Source organism: Balaenoptera ricei, chromosome 17, assembly GCF_028023285.1.
Source record: "Balaenoptera ricei isolate mBalRic1 chromosome 17, mBalRic1.hap2, whole genome shotgun sequence".
Taxonomy (NCBI): domain Eukaryota; kingdom Metazoa; phylum Chordata; class Mammalia; order Artiodactyla; family Balaenopteridae; genus Balaenoptera; species Balaenoptera ricei.
Window position 1 is genome coordinate 8638098 of NC_082655.1, and position 27385 is coordinate 8665482.

General features: G+C 47.3%; 1 protein-coding gene across 1 annotated transcript in view; it reads right to left on the reverse strand.

The window, feature by feature from the left end:
* The window catches only part of TG (thyroglobulin), a 244962-nt gene that overhangs the window by 122626 nt on the left and 94951 nt on the right, over positions 1-27385 (reverse strand). Inside the window, exons 32-35 of the mRNA XM_059901660.1 lie at positions 26819-26930; positions 25741-25820; positions 24346-24489; positions 17055-17117 (exon numbers count right to left, since the gene is read on the reverse strand). Coding sequence (XP_059757643.1) covers positions 17055-17117; positions 24346-24489; positions 25741-25820; positions 26819-26930 — 399 coding nt within the window. The remainder of the gene's footprint in view (positions 1-17054; positions 17118-24345; positions 24490-25740; positions 25821-26818; positions 26931-27385) is intronic.

Sequence of the window (27385 nt, forward strand, 5' to 3'; positions counted from 1 at the left end):
ACACTGCGACCGGGGTCACCTCCAAATCTGATTATGACACCCGCTGCCCAATGTCCTCGGGGTAACAGGGCGAGTCTGCTGAGGTCTTCAGCTGTATCGCACCCCTCTCACTTTCACATGGTGGGCCTGGGTGCTGCCATGGTCACCCATACACCAAACACGTTGTACAATCATAAGTAGAAAGAGATGTTGCTTTACTACATAATTTGAGTTACTTATGTTAACTCAGATCCATCCTAGTCATAGCAGATGAGGCAATGAGCCACCGGGAGGAATAGTCACAGGGCACCCCCCAAGGTCACAGAGGCACTCCCCAAGGTCACAGAGGCACTCCCCAAGTTCACAGTGGCACTCCTCAAGGTCACAGGGCACTCCCCCAGGTCACAGGGCTCCTCCCAAGGTCACAGGGCAGAGCCTGGTCTCAGACCCTGCCAGCGTGGTTTCCATCTGCCTGGCTGTAGACTGGGACCTCCTTCCCAGCAGCAAATGCACTCCCTCTCAGCCCTTGACACAAACCTGTGTTATGGTATGGAATCTTGATGACTCTTTCATACTGTAAACAACCTACCTATGAAATAGTTCGCCAACAGGTCTGAAGACCTTGGAGGAGAACACGTCTTCAGAAGAACGTGGCCCTGCCTGTCCATTAGCAGAGGGGAAAGGGTGACCCTGAAGGAAAGAGAGACTCACCCATGTCACACAGCCCTTTCCTCTGTGATGGGGACGGACTGGCAACGTGTGCTACCATCTAGTGGGCCGGCAAATTCAAGATGATCTGATTCTGTCTTACAGTACAATGCTGAGATGGACAACATTATCCCTATTTTACAGAAGAGAAAAGTGAATGAGGGCCAGAGAGGGCCAATGACTTGCCCAAGGCCACACAGCTGAAAGGTAGTGAGCCAGCATTTGAACCCGGGACAGCCTTGTGCCATTATGCTCCCCCGTACACCTAAGCCTTGCTGAGGGTGGGCAGGGCCGAGGGGAGGGGCCAGGAGGGGTAGCACGGCCTGCAACCTTGGGCACAGGCAGGCCTTGGGGTGATAGCAAGGTACTTCCATTCCCTTCCAGGCAGCATTATTCCCTTTTAATGTAGACTAAGCTTAAAAAAAAATCACTAGACTAAAATATGTTTGAAAATTTCCACCAATATATGGAAAACTGTGTTTAATTCCCTTTCCTTCCTCCCTCCCTTCCTTCCTTTCTTCCTCTTTTCTTGCCTTCCTGTCTTCCTGCCTTCCTTTGTTCCTTTCCACACAGACATCAGTTAAAGAAGGAAATGTTTGATTTTGATTTCAAGGCTCAGATAGAGTAATTTCAGCTGTTAAAAATAGCTAAAACAAAACAAAACAAAAACCAAACACCCACGTAACTACAGACCTGTGTTAAGCCAGGAGGAGCAGGTGTCTCGCTTGCTGTCTGGGTAACCAAGGGTGAGTTCCCACTCTGGCCCTCCTCCCTCTCATTTGAAAAACGGGCGGGGGGTGGGGGGAAGAGCCTTTCAAAGTTTTTTAATCAGATCAAAGTGCAGAAATGTCAAGCCAGTCACAAATGCCTGACCTTCTCTCCGACATTCAAATAATCACAGAGCCATTTTTTAAAAGAAAAGATCAATGTGATTTTCTTAAGAATCACCAGGAATGAAGATAACAAGTAGACACTCTAAAGCACTGAAAAGAATCCAGGATTCTTATTGTTCTTCTTGCAATCGGAACCAAGAATTCCTTTCTGCTCCTCAATGCTTATCGAAGTGATAGGTGCTGAACATCGAAAAAGCTTGAGGAAATACTGGAAGTGGTTTCCATGCCCAGGCCAGCCGGGGGAAAAACATCAACGCTTTGAAGCCTTTCAACAGGAAAACCATTTCAGGCACCAGCAAGCCTCCGTGACCTTGGAGTCAGCAGAGAATAACAGACTCGCTGACGCTGCTTTCGCAGCTTTACGGCCACGAAATCTTGCTGGTAGAAGACACTTGCGTGCTGTCATTATTGGATGGGACCAAGACTCAGACATCCTGATTTCTCACCAGACACCGTCTTTCAAGTGAGAACCACGTCACACTGGTCTATTTTTACCCTCATTAACACTCAAAAAAAAAAAAAAAAAACCCCAAAACCTAGATGTTCCTTTGATAACAGAAAGAAGAAAAAAGATGTCCCTTGTTATTTTGCAACTATTTGAGAGATGAAAATGTGACCAGAGCCAGACCATGTTGGTCTAGCACACCTTCAGAGAGAAATGCCTGACATAGCAGACCCTACTGGACCCGTTTTAACATTTATAACATTAGAAAAATACCCAGAGACGTATTTACCTCTGTTCAGCCTCCAAATACCTATTTTTGAGCTCCCCAGGAAGCATGCCTTCAACTTTAACTTTGCACCTCCAGAGCTTAGCAGAGGGGTGGCAGTGAGTACTGTGGGTTGAATTGTGCCCCCTCAATCCCAAGATTCACACTTCAAATTCATCCTAACCCCTAGCACCTCCGAATGTGATCTTATTTGGACATAGGGCCTTTACAGAGGTAATTGAGTTAAAATGAGGTCATTAGAATGGTCCCTGGTGTCCTCATAAAAAGGGAAAATTTAGACATAGAAACGGACATTAAAGGAAGATGACATGCAGACACAGGGAGAAAACTGCCATCTACAAGCCAAGGAGAGGGTTCCAGAACAGATCCTTCACTCACAGCCCTCAGAAGGACCCACCCTGCCAGTACCTTGATCTTGGACCACCAGCCTCCAGAATTGGGAGAGAATAAATTTCTGTTGTTTAAGCCCCCAGATTGTGGTATTTTGTTACACAGCCCGAACTAATACAGTGAGTGACTATCCAGTAAAAACATCCATTCCTTGACTCACAGAGAGCCTGCTGTACCCCTGTGTTGCATAGAAATGCTGACTGTAATGATAATTCTTATCATGTCAAATAACACATATTACCACGGCTAATGTTTACCAACCATTTCCTATTTGCCAGATGCATTGCGATGTGCTATGTGTGTCGTTTCATTTAATCCACACACAGCCATGTGGATGGCTGTTCTGGCCACCACTGTGTGCACATTTTAAGGAGGGACCACTCTGGGAGCACCCTGCCTGCCCAAATCCCAGCTCTGCCCACTGCCAGCTCCGACATGGGCTAAATTGTACTCTGTAAACTGGAATAGTCATGTCACCTGATGTCACCTGAGTCACAGAGAGGGTCTCCCATATGCTAAGGGTTACAGCTTGCTATTGATCCTTCTAGCCTCCCTGAGGGAGGGGGTGGAAGCAGCTGTGCCGGTCCTCCCATCTGGTTTTCCCAACACCATATCATCGTCCCCAGTGTGTGTGGTGGCATAAAAAGTCAGTGGGCCTTGGACACACGGTGAGGGTGAGGGCTGAATGGATTGATACCTACAGACTGCTTGGAGCAGAACAAGTACTCAGTAACATTTATTAAAGATTTACCCTCTGTGTGTTGACCTCCAAAACCAGAGCTTCTAGCTCTGCCGTGCTGCTGAATGCACAAGGGCGTATACACTGTTACTTGTAAAGCAGGGCATTTTCAACCAAAACACGAGCATTAATAGTACTGATAGGAATGCTGCCACCCCCTCACTTTCCTGGTCAAGAGTGTTGCACAGTGGGGGTTAGGTCTGGTTATAGGGCCCAGGAGGACCAGAAAAGACCCACTCTGATGATTCAGGGACTTGGGAGGAAGGATGGAGAAGACAGCACATCTTCAGGCTAGGACAGGGGTCAGCAAGGCTTTCCTGTTAGAAGCCAAATAGTAAATATCAATATTTTAAGCATTGTTGGCCACATTCATTCTCTGCTGCAGGTTATCTATATATATATCACATTCTAAGCTTACAAGTCTTGCACAGAAACAGACTGCAGGCTGTGGTTTGCGACCCCCAGGCCCGAAGGCAGAGACAGAAGGGACAGGGGTTCAGTCACTATGTACCATGACGGACGGAGGGTCTACATTCTGGGAACCAAAAATCCAATAGGAAACTTGACAGGGAGTTTTCGTACTTTTTCCAGGAATGAGGAGTCATCTGGAAAATGCCATCTGGAAGGTAAAATATTGTAATTTTATGACATGTTGATAGTTCTCCTTCCTAACCTGGCATGTTAATGTGCTTTTACAAAATGATTCGTTTGTTTTGTTTTTTTAAAAAGGTTCTTATTTGGTAGAATGAAAAGTTGGCAAACATGAGCTGCCCTCCAGTCCGAGGATAGAATCCAAGCCCTGCCTGTCTCCTCTACGTGGAGGTGGTCTCACCCGACCCCTGACCCAGCCTCCTGCAGCTGCCACTCTCGGAAATCCTCCCCTGCTGTCACAGCGAATCCCTGAACCTTTCTCATCCTCCCCTATCCACTGTGTCCTGGAAACAAGGGTTCTTACCATGATGTCCCCTACCCTCATTCTGAGTCACAATCTTCTAGCTATGAAACCTTCTAGCACTTCTCCTCATCCTCAACTAGGGATGCCTGGTCATTCTCCCACATTCTTCAAATTCTTTGCCAGCCAGCTGGTAATTTTCATCTTCACCTCAAATCCTGCTAAAATCTTGGGGGACTTTGTCATCTATGGGGAAAGTAGATGGCCCATTTCATAGTCTGGTCTCAGTCTCCTGGCCTCTTTAATCCCAGAAAACTGTATTTGCATTCACTCCAGCCAAGTACCTCCACAATCGCATCCCAAACCCTGGCACGGCACTGAGCTCTGTCACCCTGTAAATCCTACTTGTCTAAGGGATGCTTGCTGTTACATCCCACAATCCTCCTCCCTTCTAGCATTTTTATACTTTATTCCATTAAAACCAGCTCTTTAATTTCACTGTGATTTCTACTCTCTTACCCCACCCTCCCCCGCCATGTTATCCATCTTCACTGGCTCATAAACCAAGGCCTCCGATTGGTTGGTCCATCATTTCAACTTCCCTTCTGCCACTGCCCTCAGCCCCCCTTCCTCCCCGTCGGGTTAATCCGATGGGCCTGCTGCCTCTGCAACTTGTCTTGGCCTGAGCACGGCTAAAGAAATATCCACAGACAAACAGACTGGCGCCTTTACAACTTCTGGCTCTTCAGCCTCCACTGAAGTCTCAGCGCAGCCTGACAATGTAGTCCTCTCTCTCTTCCGTTCTCCCCAGGCCTAGGTGTCACCATGACCCCTGCACTCTCAGCAGGTGCCTGACTTCTTGCCGCCCAGAGAAAGAGGGACCGTTATCAGCATCAGCTTCAACTCCCCACCCCCCATCTACTCTCTATGAACCGTCCCATCTTTCCCTCTTTGTTTCTCCTGAACAGAGAAAGGGTGGCTGTTTGAGGCCAATTCCCCCATCGGTGCTCGAGAGCTTGACCTCACCCCCTCAGGGACATCCATCTACCAACTATCCCCCCATCCGGGCCCACTCCCATCCCTCCTATATGCCCAGTCTACCCCTGGACACTGACACTTCACTCTTTGCATAAAAACGTACACACATTTCTCCATTGTTAAAACAACCCTTTACTCTAGCCCAAGGTTTCTTAACTTAGGGTCTGGGTTTAAGGGGGTCCGTTTCCCTGAAAATACATGCAAAATCTGGTACATATGGGGGAGTATGCTGTCTTCAATACAATATCATGGGTGAGCCATGACCTAAACACTGATAGCTACTAACAAGTGTTCTACAATTCTTTTTTTTAGCTGTCAATCTCTTTCTTTTTCTTCAGAGCCAAGATTTTTTGGAAAGTTTGTAGTTTCCATTTTCTCAAATCACTACTAAGTAGTTTCTTCCCTCATCACCTTGTGAAATTTGCGAAGGGTTCTTCATGACTAACCCAGTGAATGTTCTCAGTCCCCACCTTCCCTGAAGTTACTGACCACTTGCCCCACCCCTGGTTTCCATGACACCACCTGCTCCTTCTAGCTTTCTAGTTGCTCTTCTGGCTTCTCTTCTGCTCTTCCCTTAAAAACTGCAATTCCTCAGAGATCTGTCCCTGACCTTTACTATTTGCATCCTACACACTCTCCGTGGGTGATCTCATGATCCCCGTGACTTAAAATACTACCGACATGCCAGTGATGATCAAATGTATCTCCAGGCCAGACCTTCGCCCAAGCCTCATGCTGAGATATTCAGTGCTCACTAGACACCTCCAAGCAGATGTCCCTGAAGCATCCCAAACTCAGCATGTTGAAAGCTGAACACTTACATCTTACTTCCATCCTCACCCACACTCTTTAACTGGTCCCCTCCTTATATTCTCTATCTTGAGAATTGGCACTCCACCCATGGGACTACCTGACCTGAAACGTTCAACGTCATCCTCAACTGGTGTTTCAGTAGACTGAACATCCATCTAGAAAGGTCATTATAGAAGGAAAGTCAAAATGAATATTAGTTTCAACTCGAAATTTCAGATTCTACCATTGTAAGTGGATGGGCTAAATGCATTTATCCGATTTGCTAGCAAAATGCATGGCCCTCAAGTTTCCTCACGTTCTGTCTGCTGCCTCCCTCGCCTGCCTCTCCAGACACTTCTCTCGTCTGTCCACTTCCTACCACCCCAAACTCACATCTGGCGGTCTAGCAACACACTCTGTGTTGTCTGACTTTGTTCACTATTCCCCTTGTTTACACTTACAAAGTGAAATCAGTTTATGCATATGATGAGCTTGTATCATCCTTCAAAACCCAACTCAGACGTCACTTCCCTTGCAAACCCCTCTGAAAGACTCCTTCTTCCACCATGCCCCGGTAGTTTTTCTTCTGCTCTAAGTATCTTCTAAATATGTCTAGTGTTCCACTAATATGCTGCATCGAAACTTACTTATGTTCTTTTCTCTGTTAAAATTATGAGCATCTTGAGATCAAAGACTCTGCCTTAGTTTTCATTAATTCTCCAAGACCTATCATGATAGCATATAAAAATATTAACAATAGAAATAGTAATATAGCTGTAGCTAGCATTTATTAAGGGATCTACATGTTAAACAGGAATAACATCATTACAATTTCGCATGAGTTGCCCAATCCATAAATATGTAATGAATGAGTGAATGAACACAGCTCTTTAATTAATAAAGGAGAAACGGGATACTCATTCTTTTTTCATCTCTATAAAGATTAATGCTATAATTATTCTCATACCACAAGACCTCAGTAAATAATTATTGAATAAATCAGTTAGCTGATCAATTAATCACATAGGAAGCAAGGAATGGGCATTTGATTTCATAATATCTCACGTTTATGTGATGCATTCTAGTTTGTGAAACATCTTCATTTACACTGTGATATTTAATAATGACATCAACCTGTGCATTAATTGTATCACTATTACTATTTTGCAAGGGACTAAACTAGAGATCACAGGTGGGGAATAACTTGGCTAAAGTCACAGCTCATGATTGGCAAGCCAAGGACTTGACCCAGACTGCTCCCTCCCAATCCCCACCCCAACACAGCTGCCCCTTTCTCCCCATGACTCAACTCCAGACTCATAAATTGGTTCCCTTTAGTGACATGTACATCTCAGGCAGTGGTTTTCAAAGACATCTGAAATGGTCCAGCATCTGTTGAGATTATGAGCTTGTGGTTGGTGAGTAATCATCTTTTACACAGCTAACTTCAAAGGCACTTCTAGATAAATGTCTAAGAAAAAAGCATACACATGAAACCAGACTTGGAGCTATACTCTGTCCATGTCCTCATGACAAATCACTAAACGCATTGCAAACAAAATTCCTAGTGGAAATTCAAAGGCTCAGATTGAATCTGATTTCTCTCTAGGAAGTTTGACTCCTATCAAGTGGAACCCCCCAAATTCCACCCACATGCAAAGGCTACCTGGGAGGTGGCATGATAAATGGGTTACTGAGAGCATCTGAATTCCTCTTTCTTGGGGTCATTGTGAGTGATCCCAGGGAGCTGGGGAAAACTGCAGAAATCTGGAGGCACAGATGCATATGAGAACCAACGTGAGCTGAGTAAAGTAATTCCAATGATGCGGAGGCTTCCCTAGAGACACTGAACAAGAGCATGGGACGGAGGCCCTCCTGACCTCTGAGTGGACTGTAGGTAACTTGCACAAGGTCTGACAGCTGGTTTGAACCCAGGCGGGCAAACTCCCAAGACTGCACTCCCGCCCTCTGCCTCTCCAGCCAGCGTGAGGGTAGGGCCCCTGCTGCTGTCGCCACTCAGCATGCGCCCGCTAGCACACTAGGCACTGTGCTAACCACCTGCCCTACACGACTTCATCCAGATCTCACAGCAACTTGCGGATGTAGGTGATATTATGAAAACTCTGCCTCAAGGAACCCAAGGCTCAGAGCAGTGAAGTGACTGGCCCCCCCGTTACACAGAGTAGGAATAGAACTGGAATTGAAACCCAGATTCGCCCAGCGCCAAGGTCCCTCTGCTTCATCGCTTCTGCTTCTCAAAACATCTGCCAAGAGCCTTCTGCTTGCCTGTGGGTAAGTTATCACAAAAACGGAAGAAAAAAAAAAAAACCACACCTTAAAGCGTAATGGAGCCGATCGTTAGAATGACCAAAATAGAAAACGTAAAGAGAAACTTAGAGGGCACGTAAACCACCCCCCACACAGTGAGGGAATCTCCAACATGCTTGAATACCCCACTGACGGGGAGCTCATCCTCTCCACCTCGCTCCATCCCAGCGGGACAAACCACGACTTCTTCCTCCATCCTCTGAACCCATCGCCTCTCACCTCGTCCCCCACTGCCCCTCCCATGACCCCAGATGCTCTGTCTCTACTGAAGCCCCTCCCTCGGTCTCTCCCGTGCTAGGCTCCTCTCCCCTCCTGGACTTTACTCATGGGGGAGGGAAGGTGATTGCTTCCTTGGTAAATTGAATTCAGTTCCACCAAGGAGGCCAGAGAATTCAGCACAGACTCAACAGTGGGGGGGGGAAAAAATCAATGAAGAATGACCAAAGGATCATTAAAAAAATTTTTTTTAATTAAAAAAAACTGTGTAGCCATTGATAACATAGTATTACCTTTTTAAATCAACAGCTAAAATTATTATAATCTATAAAACTAAAGGAAATCTACCACTGTTGATGGATTGCATTCAGGAATGGTCTAATCCACAGTCAGCTACTCAGAATGATTACAGGGCTCCTAGGAAGGGTAACCTGTCTAAAATATTTTCCCCCAAATGCTTAGCAAATGGTCTGAATTTCCACTCTTAAAAATGAAATCTTTCTGGTTTACCCACTTGTTAAAATGTGACCACTCTTGGAGAAAATATTATATTAAAAAGAAGGTAGGTCCTAGGTTGGCATATTTTGTTCTTGGTTCTACCTCCTTCAACTCAGTCGAGCAAATAAACCCTTGATGGACCAGGTACAAAACTGGTGTTGTCTGGGGAGGGAGTTATCAAGGCAAATCCTCTGTTTTCTCCAGCCTCAAAGATCTAACAAAGGTTTAAGACACAACTATTCAGCAAACATTGATCAAATGCCTCCCAGGCCCACTATGTACATATGCACAGGTTGCATACTGTACAATTGCAGGGGCAGCATTCACAAAGATGACCTGTGGAAAGGATCCCTTAGAACTGGCAGTGCTTGACCTAATCTAGCTATTCCAACACAGTCAGCCTTCACCAGACATTGGGTGCAGCAATTTTACATGTAATATATCTTTCCAGCTTAATAACAGCCTCTTTGAAAACATCATCGTCTCCATTTTATAGGTGCAACAACTGAGATTCACAAATATCTTTTAAATTAGTCAAGTTCCCATACCTAAGGAGTGGCAAAGATAGGATTCCTGTATCCCATGTGTGTTCCAATCCACTCATGTGGTTACCATTCATTCATTTATTCATTCTTTCAACAAGCATTAATTGAATCACTGTTGGTTTTAAATATTAACCTAGAGCAAAGTGAACATTTATATATTTTTTTCTTTTTTAAAAAAACCAAACAATTATAAATAAAATAAGATTGAGAGTCTACTAGACACTTTGCTAAGTGTTTAGGATCAAACCATGAATTACAAAATAACTGCCCTTTGGAGCACGAAATCTAGCAAGCAAGCAAGAAAAATATATTCATTCATTTGGTAACTATTTCTTGAGAACTGACTAGGTACCAGTCATTCTTCTAAGAGCTAAAATAGCAGTGAACAAGCCAGATAAAGTCCCTGCCCTCTGTGGCTTCCTTTTTAGAGGAGGGCAAACAAATGCTCAAGAAGTAAACAAGTGAGAAGATTTCCAAGCAAAAAGAGAAGAAGACAATAAAGCAAGGTGAAGGGGTAGAGAGTGCTGAAGAGGCTGCTTTGATGGGGGTGGTCGGGGGTCTCTTTGAGGCAGTGATGTTAGCTCAGAGCAGAGGAGGAGCCAGCCCTGAAGATGTACTAGCATGAAGGCTCCATGGGGCAGGGCTTGCTGCGGCTCTGTTCACTGCTGTAGCCCCAGCACCTAGTGCCCGGCACAGAGTAAGTGCTCACTAAACACCTGTTGAATGAATAAGCGAATGAACAGGGGAACGGCAGCCGAGGCAGAAGAAACTATAACTGTGTCCCAAATCCAGCACCTCACCAGCTGGCCGGAGGCTCCCTCCTGCTTCGTGGAGAGAAGTGAAGCCTTCCAAGCTGGGGCCCAGTTTCCCCACGTGTCCCACTTTCCTTCAGTCTGCCGTGGCTGTGATCCCAGTTTGCCAGCTGTTCTTCCATCTCAGCCCCTGGGTCTCAGAGAAGCAGAGAAGTGGCCCAGGGGAGCTGCCACATGCAAGGCTGTGCCCAGAGCACACTCAGCCCTGCCAGTTACAGCTACCCAGTGGCTCGGGGCCGTGGCAGATGTGCATCCTGGCTGCACGCGTTAGTCTGGGCACGCAGCTACTAACTAGACCCAGCACTCTCGACAGGCTGAAGGTAGGAAAGAGTGCACGCCTGCCAGCCTCACCTCGATGGGCCCTGGGATACAGGATCTTCCCCTGGACAGCACTTCCCGTGAAGTAGGGACAGAGTGTACACCGTGAGGCCCAGAGAGAGAGTGTGCGTGTGTGTGTGTGTGTGTGTGTGTCTGTGTCTGTGTGCGTGTGCACGCATCAGCTCTGTGCATATTTGGAAAGGAGATTTAAGTTTTATACAAACATTAGGCAATTTTGGAGTCAGTGCCTGCTCACCTGGCCCTTTCAGCCCAAGGGCCAACGGGATTAAGAATTAGCTTGTGTGGGTTAATGCGCCACCAGACTCGTGGCTACAGCAGGCAGGTGACAGCGCCCCAAGGCTGGTGCAGGGCAGACTGCGCAGTTGTAACAGCACCCGTTCCACCCGCAAATGTGCCCCAGATGAGATGATTAAAGTATAACACCCCTAGGCTGCAGGCTGCGATGTCCTCCAGATCCCCCTTCAGGAAAGAAGGGCTCTTCCCCAGCCGCTAGGAGAGCTGCTGGCAGATAGACCCCACTGACAGCCCCTGCAGGGAGAGTGACCCCCCAGAAGGGCAGCCCATATCAGTGAGTGACCAACGTGAGGGCATAACAATTTTGAAGATCGTCCCAGCATCCCTAGAGGTCAGCTGAGGCCTCCTCTAAGGTTGCACTGAAGCTCAAGTTCTCCCTCTGCCCTTCTCTTTCCCTCTCCCACCCCTTTTGATTCCATTCCCTTAAAAAATGACCTGCATACTGAACTCAGAGTCTGATTCCTGAGGAAGCCAACCAGCAACAGTCAGCATCTTCAGTGGGGAGACTCTGGATTTGGATTCAGATTGGCTTTGAACCCCAGTTCTACCATTCGTTAGTTATGTGACCTTGGGCCTTTCTGACCCTCAGTTTCCAAATCTGTAAAATGGACATAATGGTGCACACTGCCTAGGGCAGTTGTGGGGATTAAAATATGGAAAGCATTTAGCACAGTGATTGACATATTTAGTCACTCAATACCTAGGAATATACAAATTCATGATTTTATAGCTCTGCCCTTAACTGGCTGTGACTTGGGAGAGTCACTTTCTCTCTCTCTCTGCCTCAGTTTCCTCCTCTATAAAAAGATGGGTTTGGACTTGGGCACTATTACTGACATTCCTTGAACACCCACTCTTATCAGGTTCTGTGCCGAGCCTTGTACTTTATTCCACAACACAAGCCTACTAGGTTGATATTTCTTACTTTTCACCATCATCCTCATTTTACAGAGGCCAACAAAGGCATCAGGAGGCTGAGGAATTTGGCCCCAGAGTACCCATGTGTCAAGTGATGGAACAGGATTGGAAGCTGGGCAGACGGACCTCAAAGCCCATCTCCATGCCAGAATGCCCTGACGTTTCCCTCAATGAGATGATGCACCCACTCCTGCCAGGGCTGGCATTTTTTAGGATCACACGACTCTGCCTCCAGCTTAGTGGAAAACATTTGCAGAAAAGATCAACTGAATTCTATCAACCCTTTGGCACAGTTGTGAAAAGCCAGAGGCAAAGCAGACAAAAGTGATTGACTACAAATCGCATGTCCCAGAAAAGACTGCTGGTGTGGCCACTTCTATCTCCACATACCCAGTGGCAGCTTTGCTGCTGTCAATGAGCTCCAGGCTGGTGCAGCTGAGCAGGGCAAACTTTCACCAGGCTTCCCTCTCAGCCACGCCTCACACCCTCTCAACTGCAGCCTCACCCACAGCCTCGATCTGCTGGTAGCAACCTGTGATCCCAGTCGAGGGCTGGGGCATTTTTTTAAGGGTATTTTGAAGTTGCTCAGGTGAAATGAACTTAGAGTACAGGTATAATTTTTTAAAGACTCACATCTGTGTTTTCCCCTCGCTTGTAATCTAAATACTCTAAATAATCTAAATTTGCTTCAACGGCACCTCTAAGAGAAGAGCTTCTGAAATAGTGGATGACAAGCAAAACGTCAATTCTCCTGGGAATTAGACCTTGGAAGACCCCCCCCCCCCGCCCCCCGCCATTTGGCCGGCAGGAGGGGGCAGATAGTGGTCATCCTACAGACAGGGTCCAACATCTGAAAAGACATCTCATGCTAACCCTGAGCATTGCTCTGGACTGGTTGTCGTGGGTCTTTTAAGAAGCAATGGACATTTTCTCTTATGAAGAAATAGCATCTTTACTGTTTTGCCCGTTTAAAAAAGCACACAATATTTCCCTAAAGAGCGTAGAACGGCACTCTATACACAGATGACGCAACTGTCCTCGTTCTCTCAAAGCCTAGCTTGTCAGGCACCAGTGCATCTCCCACACAGCCCAAAGGGAGAGCGTTTGAGTCATTTTAAAGCTCATTATGGAACTGCTTAAAACCCTTCAAGGATTTGTGATACCCAAGGCACTCGAATGTTTGGCCCCAGTCCCCTGTCCAGCCTCCCTCCTGGCCCTGCAGTCCTGAGCTACCTGTATCTCCCTGCATGTGCTGTGCTAATGCAAGCCCCGGGATTCTGTCCATGCACCGCCCTCTGCCCAGGATGCCCCCTGCCCCCTGCTGGCCATCTGACAAATGCACGCTGGCCTTTAAGGCACAGACTGGCCATGATGTGCCTGGTGCTTCCACTAACTAGGAATATAGAAATCCATGCGGTGAATTTTGGCGGAGCCTTCCCCAGGCTCCCACTGCCACTGGAAGTGGCTTCACTTTGGTAAGTGGCTTATCTCCTCAAATTCCTTCTTCCTGTGCCTTTCTCCTGATTAGTAGGTGGGATCCTCTCTTTGCAATCAGGACCTCCAACCCAGCACAACACCTTTCCTGGAACGTAAGTGACAATTCAGAATCCATTTTCCAAAATAGATATTCACCGAGTTGAAGTAAATTGAAGTGAAAGAGGATCTGTTTTGCCATAACACGCTTCTCTGTTTGTGCCCACCCTAGCGCTCCCAGGAGATCTTGCCAAGGTCTCGTTCCAAACCCAGTACGAAGTCCCACACCGGCTCCACGTTCAAGCTACAGCATTTCTCTACTGATCACCTTCCGCCTCTCCCGCTGACAGCCCTAGGCCCACACCCTGAACCGTTTCCAATGTCTGAATGCCTCAGGCTGTATTGTGGCCCTGGGCCTTTGCACGTGCACTCTCTTTGGAAAGACTTTCTGAAACACCCATTTGACAAACTCCTGCTGTCTTCGAACCCCCCGTTAATGTGTTTGAAGTCTTCTCTGGAGCAACATAAACCAAGCGTTTAGAGTGTATGTACCCAAGACAGGCCCCTGAGACTTCACAAGTCACCTTCGGCTTCACCATCCCCATCGACCAATCAGCTCGTCAGAATCCCCTTTTCAAAGAGGCTTTGAATGGGCAGCTTATACACACAATCTCATAAAAGAAACAAGGCCAAGACTTTAGGTCTCCCGACAAGTCTGGGGCTGGGAAGTCCATCTCTGTCACCCTTTCCAGAAGCTCAAACCAAATATTTTCATCTAACTTTGAGGGGGGCCAGGCAGGCACATGTGGGTTCCAATCCCAGCTTGATCATTTAACCTAACAGAGCTTCAGTCTCCTTATTTGAAAAATAGACCTTGTTACCATCTAACTTTCTTCTGAGCATTAAATGATTTATGAAATGCTTGGTATTTAATAAATATTTCCTTTTCTCCCCGAATAAAAAGTGCATAAAGATGAGGGTTTTACGTATGTTTGGTATATACATGCAAGTGTGAGCACACACACACACGTGCACACGCACACAATCCATGTCACAATCACACAGACACACCAATACCCTGAAGGCAGAGTGATGTCCTCCCTCTGACTCACATCAAAGGAATATGCTCAAACTCTTCATTCCAACTTGGAAGCTCTAAGCACACATGGAATGTCGGCCCCCCATCTCTCCTGCTCTCCAATCACACTCGTCAAAGGCACATTTGAAAATACCGTGACATCTCATTCCGCCTTCAAAACATCTACTCAGCTCCGTAGACTTTGTGTGTGTGTGAAGGGAGATGTGGAATTCTACACCTTTTCTTTCTTTTGTTAGTAACTCAAGGCTCAGTAATACAGATTTTGGCAAAAACAGACTGGAAGCGTTGTAAAATCACCTGAAGAGGTTTATGTGTTGATCGATTCCTATCTAATATATGCATTTGACATTAGGTATGGAAGTCTTCTTTAACCGTAAATTTAATAAATCATATTTTTAGTGATAATACTTAAGGATTCTAAGCACATGATGGAAAAAAAACCACTTTGAGGGACTTCCCTGGTGGCGCAGTGGTTAAGAATCCGCCTGCTAATACAGGGGACACGGGTTCCAGCCCTGGTCTGGGAAGATCCCACACGCGGAGCAACTAAGCCCGTGTGTCACAACTACTGAGCCTGTACTCTAAAGCCCGCGAGCCACAACTACAGAAGCCCAAGCACCTAGAGTCCGTGTTCTGCAACAAGAGAAGCCACCGCAATGAGAAGCCCACGCACCGCAATGAAGAGTAGCCCCCGCTTGTTGCCACTGGAGAAAGCCCACATGCAGCAATGAAGACCCAACACAGCCAAAAATAAATAAATTAATTAAATAAATTTATTAAAAAAACAAAAACAAAAAAAAAACCCCACTTTGATTCACTGCTAGTAAGTAAGTCTGCAACTACAAACAACTGTTTGGGACTAATTTGGCAATATAGATCTAGAGTCAAAAAATCTAGAGTTTTCAAACCCAGTAATTCTGCTTTGGAGAGTGTGCCCCCAGGAAATAATCTCAACATTGGAAAGAGCTTTATGTACCAAGGTATTCTTGTGGTATTTTCGTAATAGTGAAGAGTCAAAAACAATCAAATGCCCAGAAATAGAGGAATGACTTAGTGAACGACAGTGCGTCGACCTACTAGGATAATGTGACAACCGTGTCTGATCACTGTACTGTCTTCGTTTCTTCATCACCAGATTGGGAGCATTTTAAGGGTAAGAACATAGACAGATGAATGAATGAATGAATGAATGAATGCATGAATGAATATACATATGCATACATGAATGGTTTAGACATATATAACTGTTTGGAAATATACACATGATGCAATATTAGGTAAAAACAAAACACGTAATATTGTAGCAAGATTACAACTACTTTTCCATACAGAAAAGTCTAAGGAGATTAGGAAATAAACCGATGTATGAACTGACATGGAGTAACTTCTAAATAATTCTGTGATTTTTCCTTCTGTATTTCAGCATTGTTTGAATTTTTCTGTAATTAACAAATAGGAAAATAGGACCTGCCCCTTGAGGTTGCTGTGAAGATCAAATGCCTTAGATGTGAAATCTTTAAGTGCTTAGACATCGATATTCTGTACAGAATGCTCAGGAAGAAAAATACGCACAAAGTCAGCTCTTTTAACTGAGGGAAGGAAGTGACGACATGGTTGAGGACATTTATACTCTCAGCCCAGCCTTGATGACAAATGATTCTCTCCTACACGAGCTACATGTTGTCCCTTCAGCCAGGACCATAATGACAGACATCTAGTGCCCCTCAGACATCATGTCACAGGACAGGAATGATGAGAGCCTCTCATTTCCTGACTAAGGGGAAGCAGAAAAGGGACATGCAGCGAAGCCCACACTGCCCTGCCCGGTCCCACGGCGACCACCGCCCCACGCTTCCTGCTGCCAGACGGGGGGTGTGCGGTGTCGACGGTGCCATGTGCAAAAGGAGACGGCAGCCTTAGCCCAGGTGGCGCTCCTGGGATCAGGGCCAGTGCCCGGCCTCAGATGTCACTGTGCTGCGCGGGGCACCGATGGCTCGGAGCCCCGCCTCCTCTGCACATAGTTCCCAAACACTACTCTTCCTGACACGGCCCCGGGGTTGTGCAGGCCTAGTCGTTACACAATAGGGTGCAACAAACCTGAGAATGACAATCGGGAGGACGGGCTCCCGCCCCACTCTGCTTCCAGCCGGGGGCATTATTTGGCGGCCGTTTAAATTGCTGTGAGACGGTGTCCTCATCTGTAAAAGGCATGTGGTGCTGGTACTTGCCCTCTCTATGCATGCGTGTAACTGAGAGGAGCCTGAGTTCATGAATGTGAGAGGGTTGCAGGAGCTATAAACTATGGGACAAAAGCAAGGAGAAAGATGAGGCCGCATCACATGGGAGAAATTAAGAAGACAATGAACTTACCGTTCTCTGTGAGGGGAGGCAAAGCCACCGAAGGGCAAAAACTGGAAGCATCATTTTGAGCAACTGAAAAGAAGACAAAGGCAGCCCTTTAGCTCTTTTTTACCCTTTCGATCACTGAGTCCTGAAAGGCAGGAATAGAGGTCCCACTTGGTGACAGAAAAGTCAAACTTGGAAGGCAGACAGTGGGCCCACAGTGCCCGGCACCACTCCCGCGTGGTCAGAACGGGCTAGGCTGTGCTGAAGGGACGTCCTGACATCTCGGGGGCTTAAAGCAACCTGGCACCACAAGCTCACTGCAGCTGGGCTGCTTTCTCTCCTCTGTGTCACCCTCCCTCAAGGCCCAGGCCGGGGAGGCGCCATCAAGCCCCTGCCTCACAGACGCTGTGGCAGGGGACCTCACTCCTGCTCTCACAGCTTTGCCTACGAGTGACACACAGCACTCGTCATCTTCACATTGTTTTCCAAAGCCAGCGGTGAAGAAGTGCAGACCTACCATGTTCCAGAGAGTGAGCACCCAGAGACACACAGTGAACAAGTGAAACACCCACCACCATGGCTTAACTGACTCACTCAGGGAGGGCACTTAGCCTCTCTGGGCCTCAGTTTCCACATCTGTACACTGGAGATGACACAACATATGCTGAGAATGGCTGTGGGCATGACAGGACGTACTGTAGGGCCAGGCACAGGATGAGAGCTCACTAGACGAAAGCTATTCACCGCAGGCCGCATGGCAGGTGAACGGAGCCGGGACTAGGAGGGCAGACAGACCTGGGCTCGAACCTCCATATGCCTCTTAGAAGCAGGGCAGATGGACAAGTTATCTGGCTTCTTCTATACCCAGTTTTGGCGCTGGCACATGAGGACGATGTCAGAATTAAATGAGAAACCAGGCAGACCCAGTAGGTGACCCTGAGTGCTCATTATCCCCTTCCCCTTCCTCTTCCCTTACTGAACAAATCAAAATCTTCAAAGCCTCAGCATCCTTGTCTTCCAGTGGCCCAAACTAGGAGTGCTGTCAGACCTTCTCCCTCTCTGAGCTATGGTGTAGCACGGTCAGGGGTCAAGGCTCATGGGTCGGGCCCACAGTCAAGAGTCAACGACCCAGGGTGAGATTGTGTGACCCTGAGCAAGTTACTTCACCTCCCTGTCCTCAGTTTCCTTGTCTGTAAAATGGGGGTAATGACAGTACCTCTCTCAGGGTTGTGAGGCTTAGATGAGTTGTTGTATGTAAAGCTTTGGGCATACAGTAAGCACTCAATAAATGCCGGCCACTATTCACTCTTAATATCGCCCTTTCACTGTGACACACCCTTGTCCTTGACTCTTGGCCTTGTCTGCCTCCATGAAAAGCCTCGAGTCAGAGTCATGCTCTATTCTGGTCCGCGAAGTCCCGGTTTGGGTTCCCTCCCATCCCATCCCCTCCGCCGCCTTCCTCACTTTGGTCAGACATGCCACGACCCAGCCTCCCTGAGTTCTACAGCCCAGAGCTGTCGTGTGTCTCTCCTGCTTGACTCCATCTGCCTAGAAGCACCTGCTCCCGGTCATCATTCTATGGTCCTGGTTCCCAGCCTTCGGCAGACACTGGAATGCCCTGGAGGGCTTGATGACACACACCACGTTGGCCCCATCCCCAGACTGTCTGTTTCAGCAGGTGTGGGCTGGGGCCTGAGATCCGGCGTTTCTAACAAGTTCCCAGGCGATGCTGACCCTGCTGGGCCAGGGACTCACTCTGAGGGTCGCTGAGCTAAGGCTCCTGTCACCCAACATTCTGTGAGCTCCGCCCACAAAACTCAGAATGACTCAGAACCACCCACCACCCTCTACAGCGCCCAGGGGGCCAGCTTGTTTATTTAAATGTCCGTCTTTGCTTTCTCAGAGCAAAGACCCTGAGAGTCAGTGCAATCTTCAGAAAACAGTCTGATGAATCTACATCGAGGGCATTCAGATGCCCACACCCTTGGACCCAGTAATTCTGCTTCTGGAAATTTATCTGGAAATTCAAAGCAAGCTCGGTTTGCAAAGGAAACATTTATACAGCACTAATGACACACTGGAAACTGTATACGTCTAATGCCGTGAGAACAGTGAGGCGAGCTGCCGCACATCCGCGGGGAGAATTGCCATGTGCGTGTCTCAGCCGGGCATTTACCACCTAGCTCTGCTGCTGCTGCTGCTCTACTTACCCTTCCTCATCCTCCATCAGTGTTTCCTGACGGGGGGCTGTCGGCCCTTTGGGTGGGGCCTTCTTCACTGTACAGGAATAGCTGAGCCCTGAAAGTTCTCAGCTTCCCTGGGCCCCGGGGCACTGAGCCTCAGCCCCTGGGAGGGACTCCGTCCCTGGGGACGCCCCTACAGAGAATCATACTGTGCAACCTTGAGCAAGTTGCTCAGCTTAATTCATGCTTGTTAAACAGATGGATGGTAACCCTTCTGCTTCTTCCCAGCTCCGCTTTCAGTGACATCAAGCTGGTGGCTTGAAATGGGCCGTGGCTGGAGTATTTACACCATGGAAAGTGGCAACTGCTGCAGAACTACAAATCAGGGCCTCCGCCACCCTCCCCAGTTGTAACACATTTGCCAGCACAGCAGAGAATGCGGGTAAGGATAGACCCAACCTCATCACGTTCTTTGGGGACCAAATAAGATGTTGCCTGCAAAACACTAGCCTAGCCCTGGAGCCCACTCCGTGCTAAGTAAATGGCAGACACTCTTGAGGGGATGTGAGTGATGATGTGAAGAGCAGATTGCACGGTAAGTTCTCCTACGTGTGGTGGTTTCTATGTGGGCTGCAGAGAGGCATAATTAGAAGAGCTGGTCATTTCCTTTCCATTTCCCATATCTAGAACAGCTACAGGGTCCAAGTACATTTGCTTAGCAGAAGAACAAAGGAAGTGCGAGGCTTCGGTTGTTTTTTTTTAGATGCCGCATTTGACTTTGTAAACAAACCAAAGACCCTGCCCCACTTGCAAGTCACGCACAGCTGCGGAGCGAATGGCAGCCCGAGGGAGTTCTCCTCCGAGGGCAGCAGGTAGCAGCGCCCCGGAGGCCGCCCCCTCCAGGCAGCCCTGAGCTCTGGGGCAGCTGGACTGCAGAGCAGCCTTCTTCCCCCGAACCCCCACCTTGGTTGCTAGGACCCCCACCTTGGTTGCTAGGATACGTCCTCGTTGGGTCCTGCTGTCGCAAAGGGGCTGCCAACAGCCTCATCTGCATCCACAATTGCTTGGCCTGAGCCTCTCAGTTTGGTGCTCAGACCCATGGAAATTTCTGTTCTCTTTGGACAGCAGTCAGAAAGCACATGGCTGCAGGCTCTCTGGGGGCCCCTCTGGGCGCTCCCTGCTCTAGGTTTGTGCCTCTCTCCTGGATCCTAGGAGACTCAACTCTCACTTCTGTTCTGAGAGCACAGCCCGGTACCAGGGTTATGTTGCCTGTGGGCAGATCTCTGCGGACCCGGGGGCCGCAGGGCAGGACCACGGCCACCCCACCCACTATCCCTACGCAGCGGCCACTGCGCCCTTCACCCAGCTTTCCTTTATCTACGCCCAGATTTTCCCCCAGAGTGGCTTTTGCCTAATCCCTTATAGAACAAAATTTCTTGCTCCCCTTTTGTGCTTCAGAAGCCCCCGTGGGTCCCCCGACCCCGCACCGTAACACAAGCCACAGGGCTGAGTAGCTTTCTGATACAGAGGGAATAATTACCTCCCGGTGAGGGGATAGGAGAGTACCAGCCCCACAGGCGTCGTAAGTGAATGCAGGGAGAGTGCTGGAGAGTTGTTTCTGACATTAGTAAGTGCTTGAGAGATGTACATGTCTCTCACTTCTGCCTCCCCAGCCAGGCTAACCGCTTTTGGGGAGGACCTTCTACCCCTGATGCTTCCATGGTGTTTGACACATAGTAGGAGCTCAACAAATAGCCCTTCCTTTCCCCTTCCTCAGTGTCGTTCTTCAGAAACAGGACCTGTGTTACCCTCTTTGTGTCTGGCTCTCAGCCTGCAGTCAGATCAGGGGTCTGTGCTCATCACTCAACAGAGATGCCAGTACACTAAATGACCAAACCATAGATTTGAAGCGAGGGCAAAGCCTATTGACGGAAATTCTTTGCAAGAATTCCTTTGTAAAAACCCGTGTCTCCTGTGCTGACGGAGAGGTCATCCTTCAAGGCTCAGGTCCCCCTCTGTGCAGGCTTCCCTGGCCCTGCAGGGGCCCTACTTCCTACTATTGTGTGTGATTGTCTAATACAAAGATAAGGATGCGGGGAAAGTAACGACGATGTCAGCTTGCCTGTTGGGACTTTCCAGCGTTACACTGGGGTAGTTTTGTCTGCTACAGAAAACAGAACACATGAGCATCTAAGGTTCAGAATCCAGAAGATGAGGGTGCTTTGGCTCAAAATATATCGTACAACACAAGGTGGTTTTGTACTAGGTCAGCGTGACCCAGTGCAGAGATGGTCTAATTTACCAAACCAATTTCCCTGAGTAAGGTTCCTTTTCTCTGCCTGGGTCTTAGGAGGAGATAAGCCATCAAGTCTTAAGACTTAAGCCACCACCCGCTTTGGGTGGTGAAGATGACTTAAGGGAAAAAGACTGACCGGTGAGGACCTGATTCTGCTCTGATGGAGGGTCATGGGTCACACCAGGTCACCAGAACCCCTGACAGCTGGCCCTCTTCCTCCCATTCTTCTGAAATGGAAAATTCAGAGCCACTCACACCAGAATGGCCGTAAGCCATGTGCATCCCGAGGTGTTTTCCACCCAGGGGTCCTGAGAGACTGATGCCATTTTGGCATTTTTAGATTTTTCTCCCCACTCACCCGAACACTGAAAGCAGGCAGCATGCAGGGTGAAAACCTGCCTGCCTGGGCAGCTCCAGGCCAGCGGGCCAGAGCCTGCAGGAGGTGGTCCCTGAAGCATAAAGGAGGGTGTAGGAGGCTTTCAGTAATGGATTTCCACCGCTCTGAAGCAGAATTAATTTCTTGTTCCCATGTTCCCACAGCACTTCATGCACATGACAGTTCTAGTACTGAGCCTATGATGCTACAATTAATCATATGTGCCCGCATCTTCTTCACTAGGATGTGAGCACCTAAGAAAAAAATGACTACATCTTATTAACCCCACACTTCCTAGTACCCAGCACAGTGCAAGACCCAGTATGGACACTCAATAAAGTTTGAAAACTTCCAGATTTACGACATGAGCAACCCAGAGCTAGAACGGCTTATTTATTTACAGTCTGTGACTCCTCCTGAAGTTGTGCGCGCCTGGAGGACAGGCATCATTTCTTATCCTTACTCAGCCATATAACAGAGTGACTATGTCATATGGCTGAGCATAGCCATATAATATGGTTATATGGTTGGTTACTTGGACCCAGTTCTTTCTGACTAGGGTCCAAATTCTGTCATTTACCTGCTATGTGGGACTTTGGGCAAGTGACTTAATCTCCCTGAACCTCAGCTAACAGTGGTTATGGGGATTAGGTGAGGCAGCACTCACAAAGCGCTTGACATCCAGCCAGGCGCACAGTAAGAGCCCAGGGATTAGAGGCTGGATTTGTAAAACCAGAGGCCCCCAGGCATGGCTGACATTCGGTCAGTGTCTGTCGAATGAATTTGTAATTCCCTGCCCTGTAGTTCCTGGTCAGAACTCCTGAGTCCCCAGCCTGACCCCACAGAATATACGTTGGAAAAACTTAGTGGTCTGTGCAGTGAGATAAAAAGACACGGAACAGATGGAAAAAGTGGGGACAAGAAGCACCTTGGGTTCTCTTCCTCCTCGCTAAGTCCTGCCAAGAAGTTGTAACCCTCTGATCTGATTCCCACATTTCTGAACAAATGAATTATTCCTTAGCTTCTTTTTATCCAACTCTTCCCTGAGCAACAGAAAGATGAAAAATGACAGTTTCCAGCTTTGGTGGTTTGAGGACATGGGAAGAGGTGTGGGAGGACAGATGGGCAAGGAGGTATTGCGGGCTGAGAGTTCAGTTCTGAAGGCCCTGAATACCCAGAGCTGGCACTGGATCTCCTGCGGGGCCACCGTCCTATGCAGGCATTCACTCCCCCTCCTCTATATGGCACACCCCACCCCACCCCCCCAAATAGAAACCCACTGAGGATGTTTCATCATACACTCCTGATGTTTTTCTTAAAACAATTCAAGATGCTAAAATAAAATAAAAGTAATAAATAGAGTGAACTCAGATCAAGTCACAGGATGCTCAAAGCAGACATCAGCAAGGAAGATTTTTTTCAGCCTGGTAACAATCAACCCCAAAAAAACCGGCCCTGAAGCCACAGAATGTCTCGGGGATTAGTAGGCTCATGAACAAATGTCAAGGACCAGATTCCACCAAAAAGTCCCATCCCAAGCCTCTTGGGTTGGACATAGCTCTGGGATAAGAGGCCAACCTACCGCCGGTTCTGTTTATTAGTTTATTAGTTTTATTTTTTCAATTTATTGGTCAACTACTTGTTTGGTCAGTTGAGTTTAGCTGGGGGAAAACCATTCAGGCAATGTGTCCAGACAGTTTCACATACAGTCACTCATGCCCTATGGGAGACCTGCCAGGAGGCAGCAGGTAAAGGGGAAGAGTGAAGTTTGGAGTCTTGAGAGCTGGGTTTGCGACCTGACTCTGCTTCTTGATGGCTATGTGGTTTGGGTCAAATAACTTCCACTGTCTACACCATACTCTCCTCATCTTAAAATGGAGGAAATAATGTCTACTCCATGGAGGCACTGAGTAATACATTGTACAACCCGTGTAGAAGCCGCAGCACATATGTAGACACACAGTGGGCACGTGAGGAATGTCAGTTCTCCTCTCCTTTCCGACTTTGGGCAAAGTATTGTGTTGGGTGAAATGCAGAATGTGAAACCAAAGTTACAGACCTCTAAGGTTCCTCCAGGTCAGACATCCTGTTACTCTCATTTCTAGGGCAAGGACCAGGCCAGGGCCAGACTCTCTCCCTTAAATTTAAAGCTTGAACACAACCTCCAAAACCCTCTGGAGCAGACTGATGAAGACAGTGTCACACTGAAGAGGTTGTCCATTCACTCCTGCTGAATACATCCATGGAGCTGAGACCTAGTTGGACATCTTTCCTTTGAGTCTACAAGCAGACTTCCAATACATTCCTTTTCTGCTTAAGTTAAATAGAATCTGTCTCTGTTGCTTGCACCCAATGAATCCTGACTAATCTCCTCCCAGGGCCAAGGACATCATCCTAATATACAGTTGAGAAGCAGTCAACTAAAGATGCCCATGTAGCTGTTCGGAGAAGATCACTTACCAGGCTTCTGGTACCATCCAAAGGGATAGGTGCGGACCTCAATGTCGGGAGAGCCACAGTCCAGAATGCGCCAGGCTCCTCCATTTTCCTCACTGCACATCTGAATTCCCAAGCTGTTCAGAGTTAGGCATGTCACCTCTCCTCCTGGAGCAAAAAATAACCAGGACCAGGGAAATGATCATGATGGAAGATTCTAACGGAATGAGAGAAATTCTGCAAACTCATTCTTCAGCAGACATTTGGGGTGCAGCACACTATTCCAGGGATGATCTTAGTCACTGATGAAAAACCCGCCACCTTAATGAGCTTCTGATCAAAGAGGACATCGATGGAGACAGCACAGACCCATCGTGTGCCCAGGGCTATGCTGGGGCTGTGTTTGCGTCATACTCTTTGGTCCTCACTCAGCCCTAGGAGGAGGGTAACATTTCTATCCCTATTTACAGATAAGGAAACCAAGGCTCAGAGAGATTAAGTGGCTTGTCCAGAATCAAGATTTAAATGCAGATCATATGGATGGATCCAAAGTTCACCCTACCAAGCTGCCTGACAGGTCTTGAGAGCTGAGCAGAAGCCAGCTAAGTGAGCCATGGCAGGAAGGCTACTTGGGTCAAGTAGAAGAGTCGTGTAACGCTGACCGGGCACTGGACCAGGAGCCATGTCCCAGCTACCATGTTTATTAGCTACCTCCCCTCTCCAAGCCCCCACTTCCCATATGTGAATGAAGGGCACTCCTCCCCACCCACCACGAGGAGACGCTGAGGATTAGATCAGACTGTAGATGTGAACGGGTTTTCTAGACTGTAAAGTGCTGTATGCAGACCAGAGAGAGTTACCATTATTACCTTTTTTTTTTTTTAACATCTTTATTGGAGTATAATTGCTTTACAATGGTGTGTTAGTTTCTGCTTTATAACAAAGTAAATCAGTTATACATATACATATGTTTCCATATCTCTTCCCTCTTGCGTCTCCCTCCCTCCCACCCTCCCTATCCCACCCCTCTAGGTGATCACATAGCACCGAGCTGATCTCCCTGGGCTATGCGGTTGCTTCCCACTAGCTATCTATTTTACGTTTGGTAGCGTATATATGTTCATGCCACTCTCTCACTTCATCCCAGCTTACCCTTCCCCATCCGCATATCCTCAAGTCCATGCTCTAGTAGGTCTGTGTCTTTATTCCCGTCTTACCCCTAGGTTCTTCATGACCTTTTTTTTTTTTTTTTTTTTCTTAGATTCCATATATATGTGTTAGCATATGGTATTTGTTTTTCTCTTTCTGACTTACTTCACTCTGTATGACAGACTCTAGGTCCATCCACCTCACTACAAATAACTGAATTTCGTTCCTTTTTATGGCTGAGTAATATTCCATTGTATATATTATTATTACCTTTTAACTGGGAAACGTTCAGAAAGCCAAAGCCAGTGCAGCACGGGTCCACATCACACAGTCGTTCACATTCGAAGAAGCTGGCGGAAGGGGAAAAGAGCAGGCCTGAAGGTTTGTGCTGGGCAGGACCTATGGGGTGGGCTGAATCGCTGACACTGACTTCTGGGGGCCTGCTCTCTATGACGACCCCTTCCTGAGTCCACACACACAAGCTCTGCTCCCGCAGCCCCCACCCCAGCACCAGGGTCAGGCTGACCCCCGTTTCCCACCCTCCTTCTTGTGCCCCTTCCTGCCGGCATGGGTGGTACCCAGCCAGAACTCAAGGCAGACTATCCTGTATCATCTTTTCATCTCCATTTTCAAAAGCAGATCGTAAATGCCAGCAGCATGGCATAGTTTCATAAACCAACCACACTTCGTAGATCAACAATTCATAGATCAATGACTCTCAAATTCTAACTTCAACAGGGGGAGCTTAGGTAAAATTCAGATTCCTGAGACCCCTGTAAATGCTGATTCAGTAGGTCCAGGGTAGGGCCCAGGAATGCAGTTTGTAAAAAGTCCTCCTGGTAATTCTCATGGGTGAGATCCACAGACTGGTGGAGAGGAACATCACCTTTAATGAAAACAACTAAATTACAGCTGACTAATTAAATCAATAATAAAATACATTTTTAAAATAAAAAATTAAATAAATTAAAAGTCCTTATATGCCTATGGTCCCGTTGAAAGTTCTGCTTGCTCTCTGGATTTTGAATGCAGCACAGGAAGACTTCGCTGATCAACTTTATTACAATGCTTGGTAACTTGTATTAATTGATAAAACACAGGTCAATGTTTCCCTTTTGCATCAGCTGACCAGATATTCAGGGCTAAATGTTGTGCTGACTACTAGTAACTGACCTTAGCCATGGTTTTTAGATAGTTACCTCCTTATTACTTTTTCACACTTTGCTTTGGGTTTTACAGTCTTTTATGCTTGTGCCTTTAACTGATATTATATCACCATCTTTATGAAAACAGAAGGGTCTTAATAATGAGTATTGCAGTGGGGCGGGAGTGAATGGAAACAGCTTACCCGTTGGAAATGGATTTGTTAAACATGGGCACTTTGTTTCTAATGGAAATCCCCATCAGCTTTTGGAACGGCAGGCGAGTGTAAAAATTCTTCACTTTATCTTGCAGTACAACTACACAGGGGAAGAAAGACATTATATTATTTAAGGAGAGATGTGCTGTAGCCATAAAGATACTTTTGTAGGGGGACAAAGGTATACAAACCATGTTGAAAGCTTCCGATTAAGATGGCATATCAAACCCATGTACTTAACAGGCTGCTCCCACTGCAAATCTCACTAAAATAATAGTAAAGGCATATACCCCCAAGGCAAGAGAGAATAGGAGAGGGGAGAGAGAAACAAATTTTGGAAGCTAGAAAAAACACAGAGGAGTAAAAGTTGACCGAATAAACCTAAGAAAGCTGAATTCTCGCCTTTTCTGTGGGAAGAACTGAGAAGCAACCCCATCCACCTTCTGGAATCCCCAAAAGCTTAAGTATCAGCGGCACTGGGATGAAAGTGAGCTAAAACAGAACGGGCTGCGAAGCTTTTGAAGAAGCAGTTAGGTCTCCAGAGGCCCTCCTCTT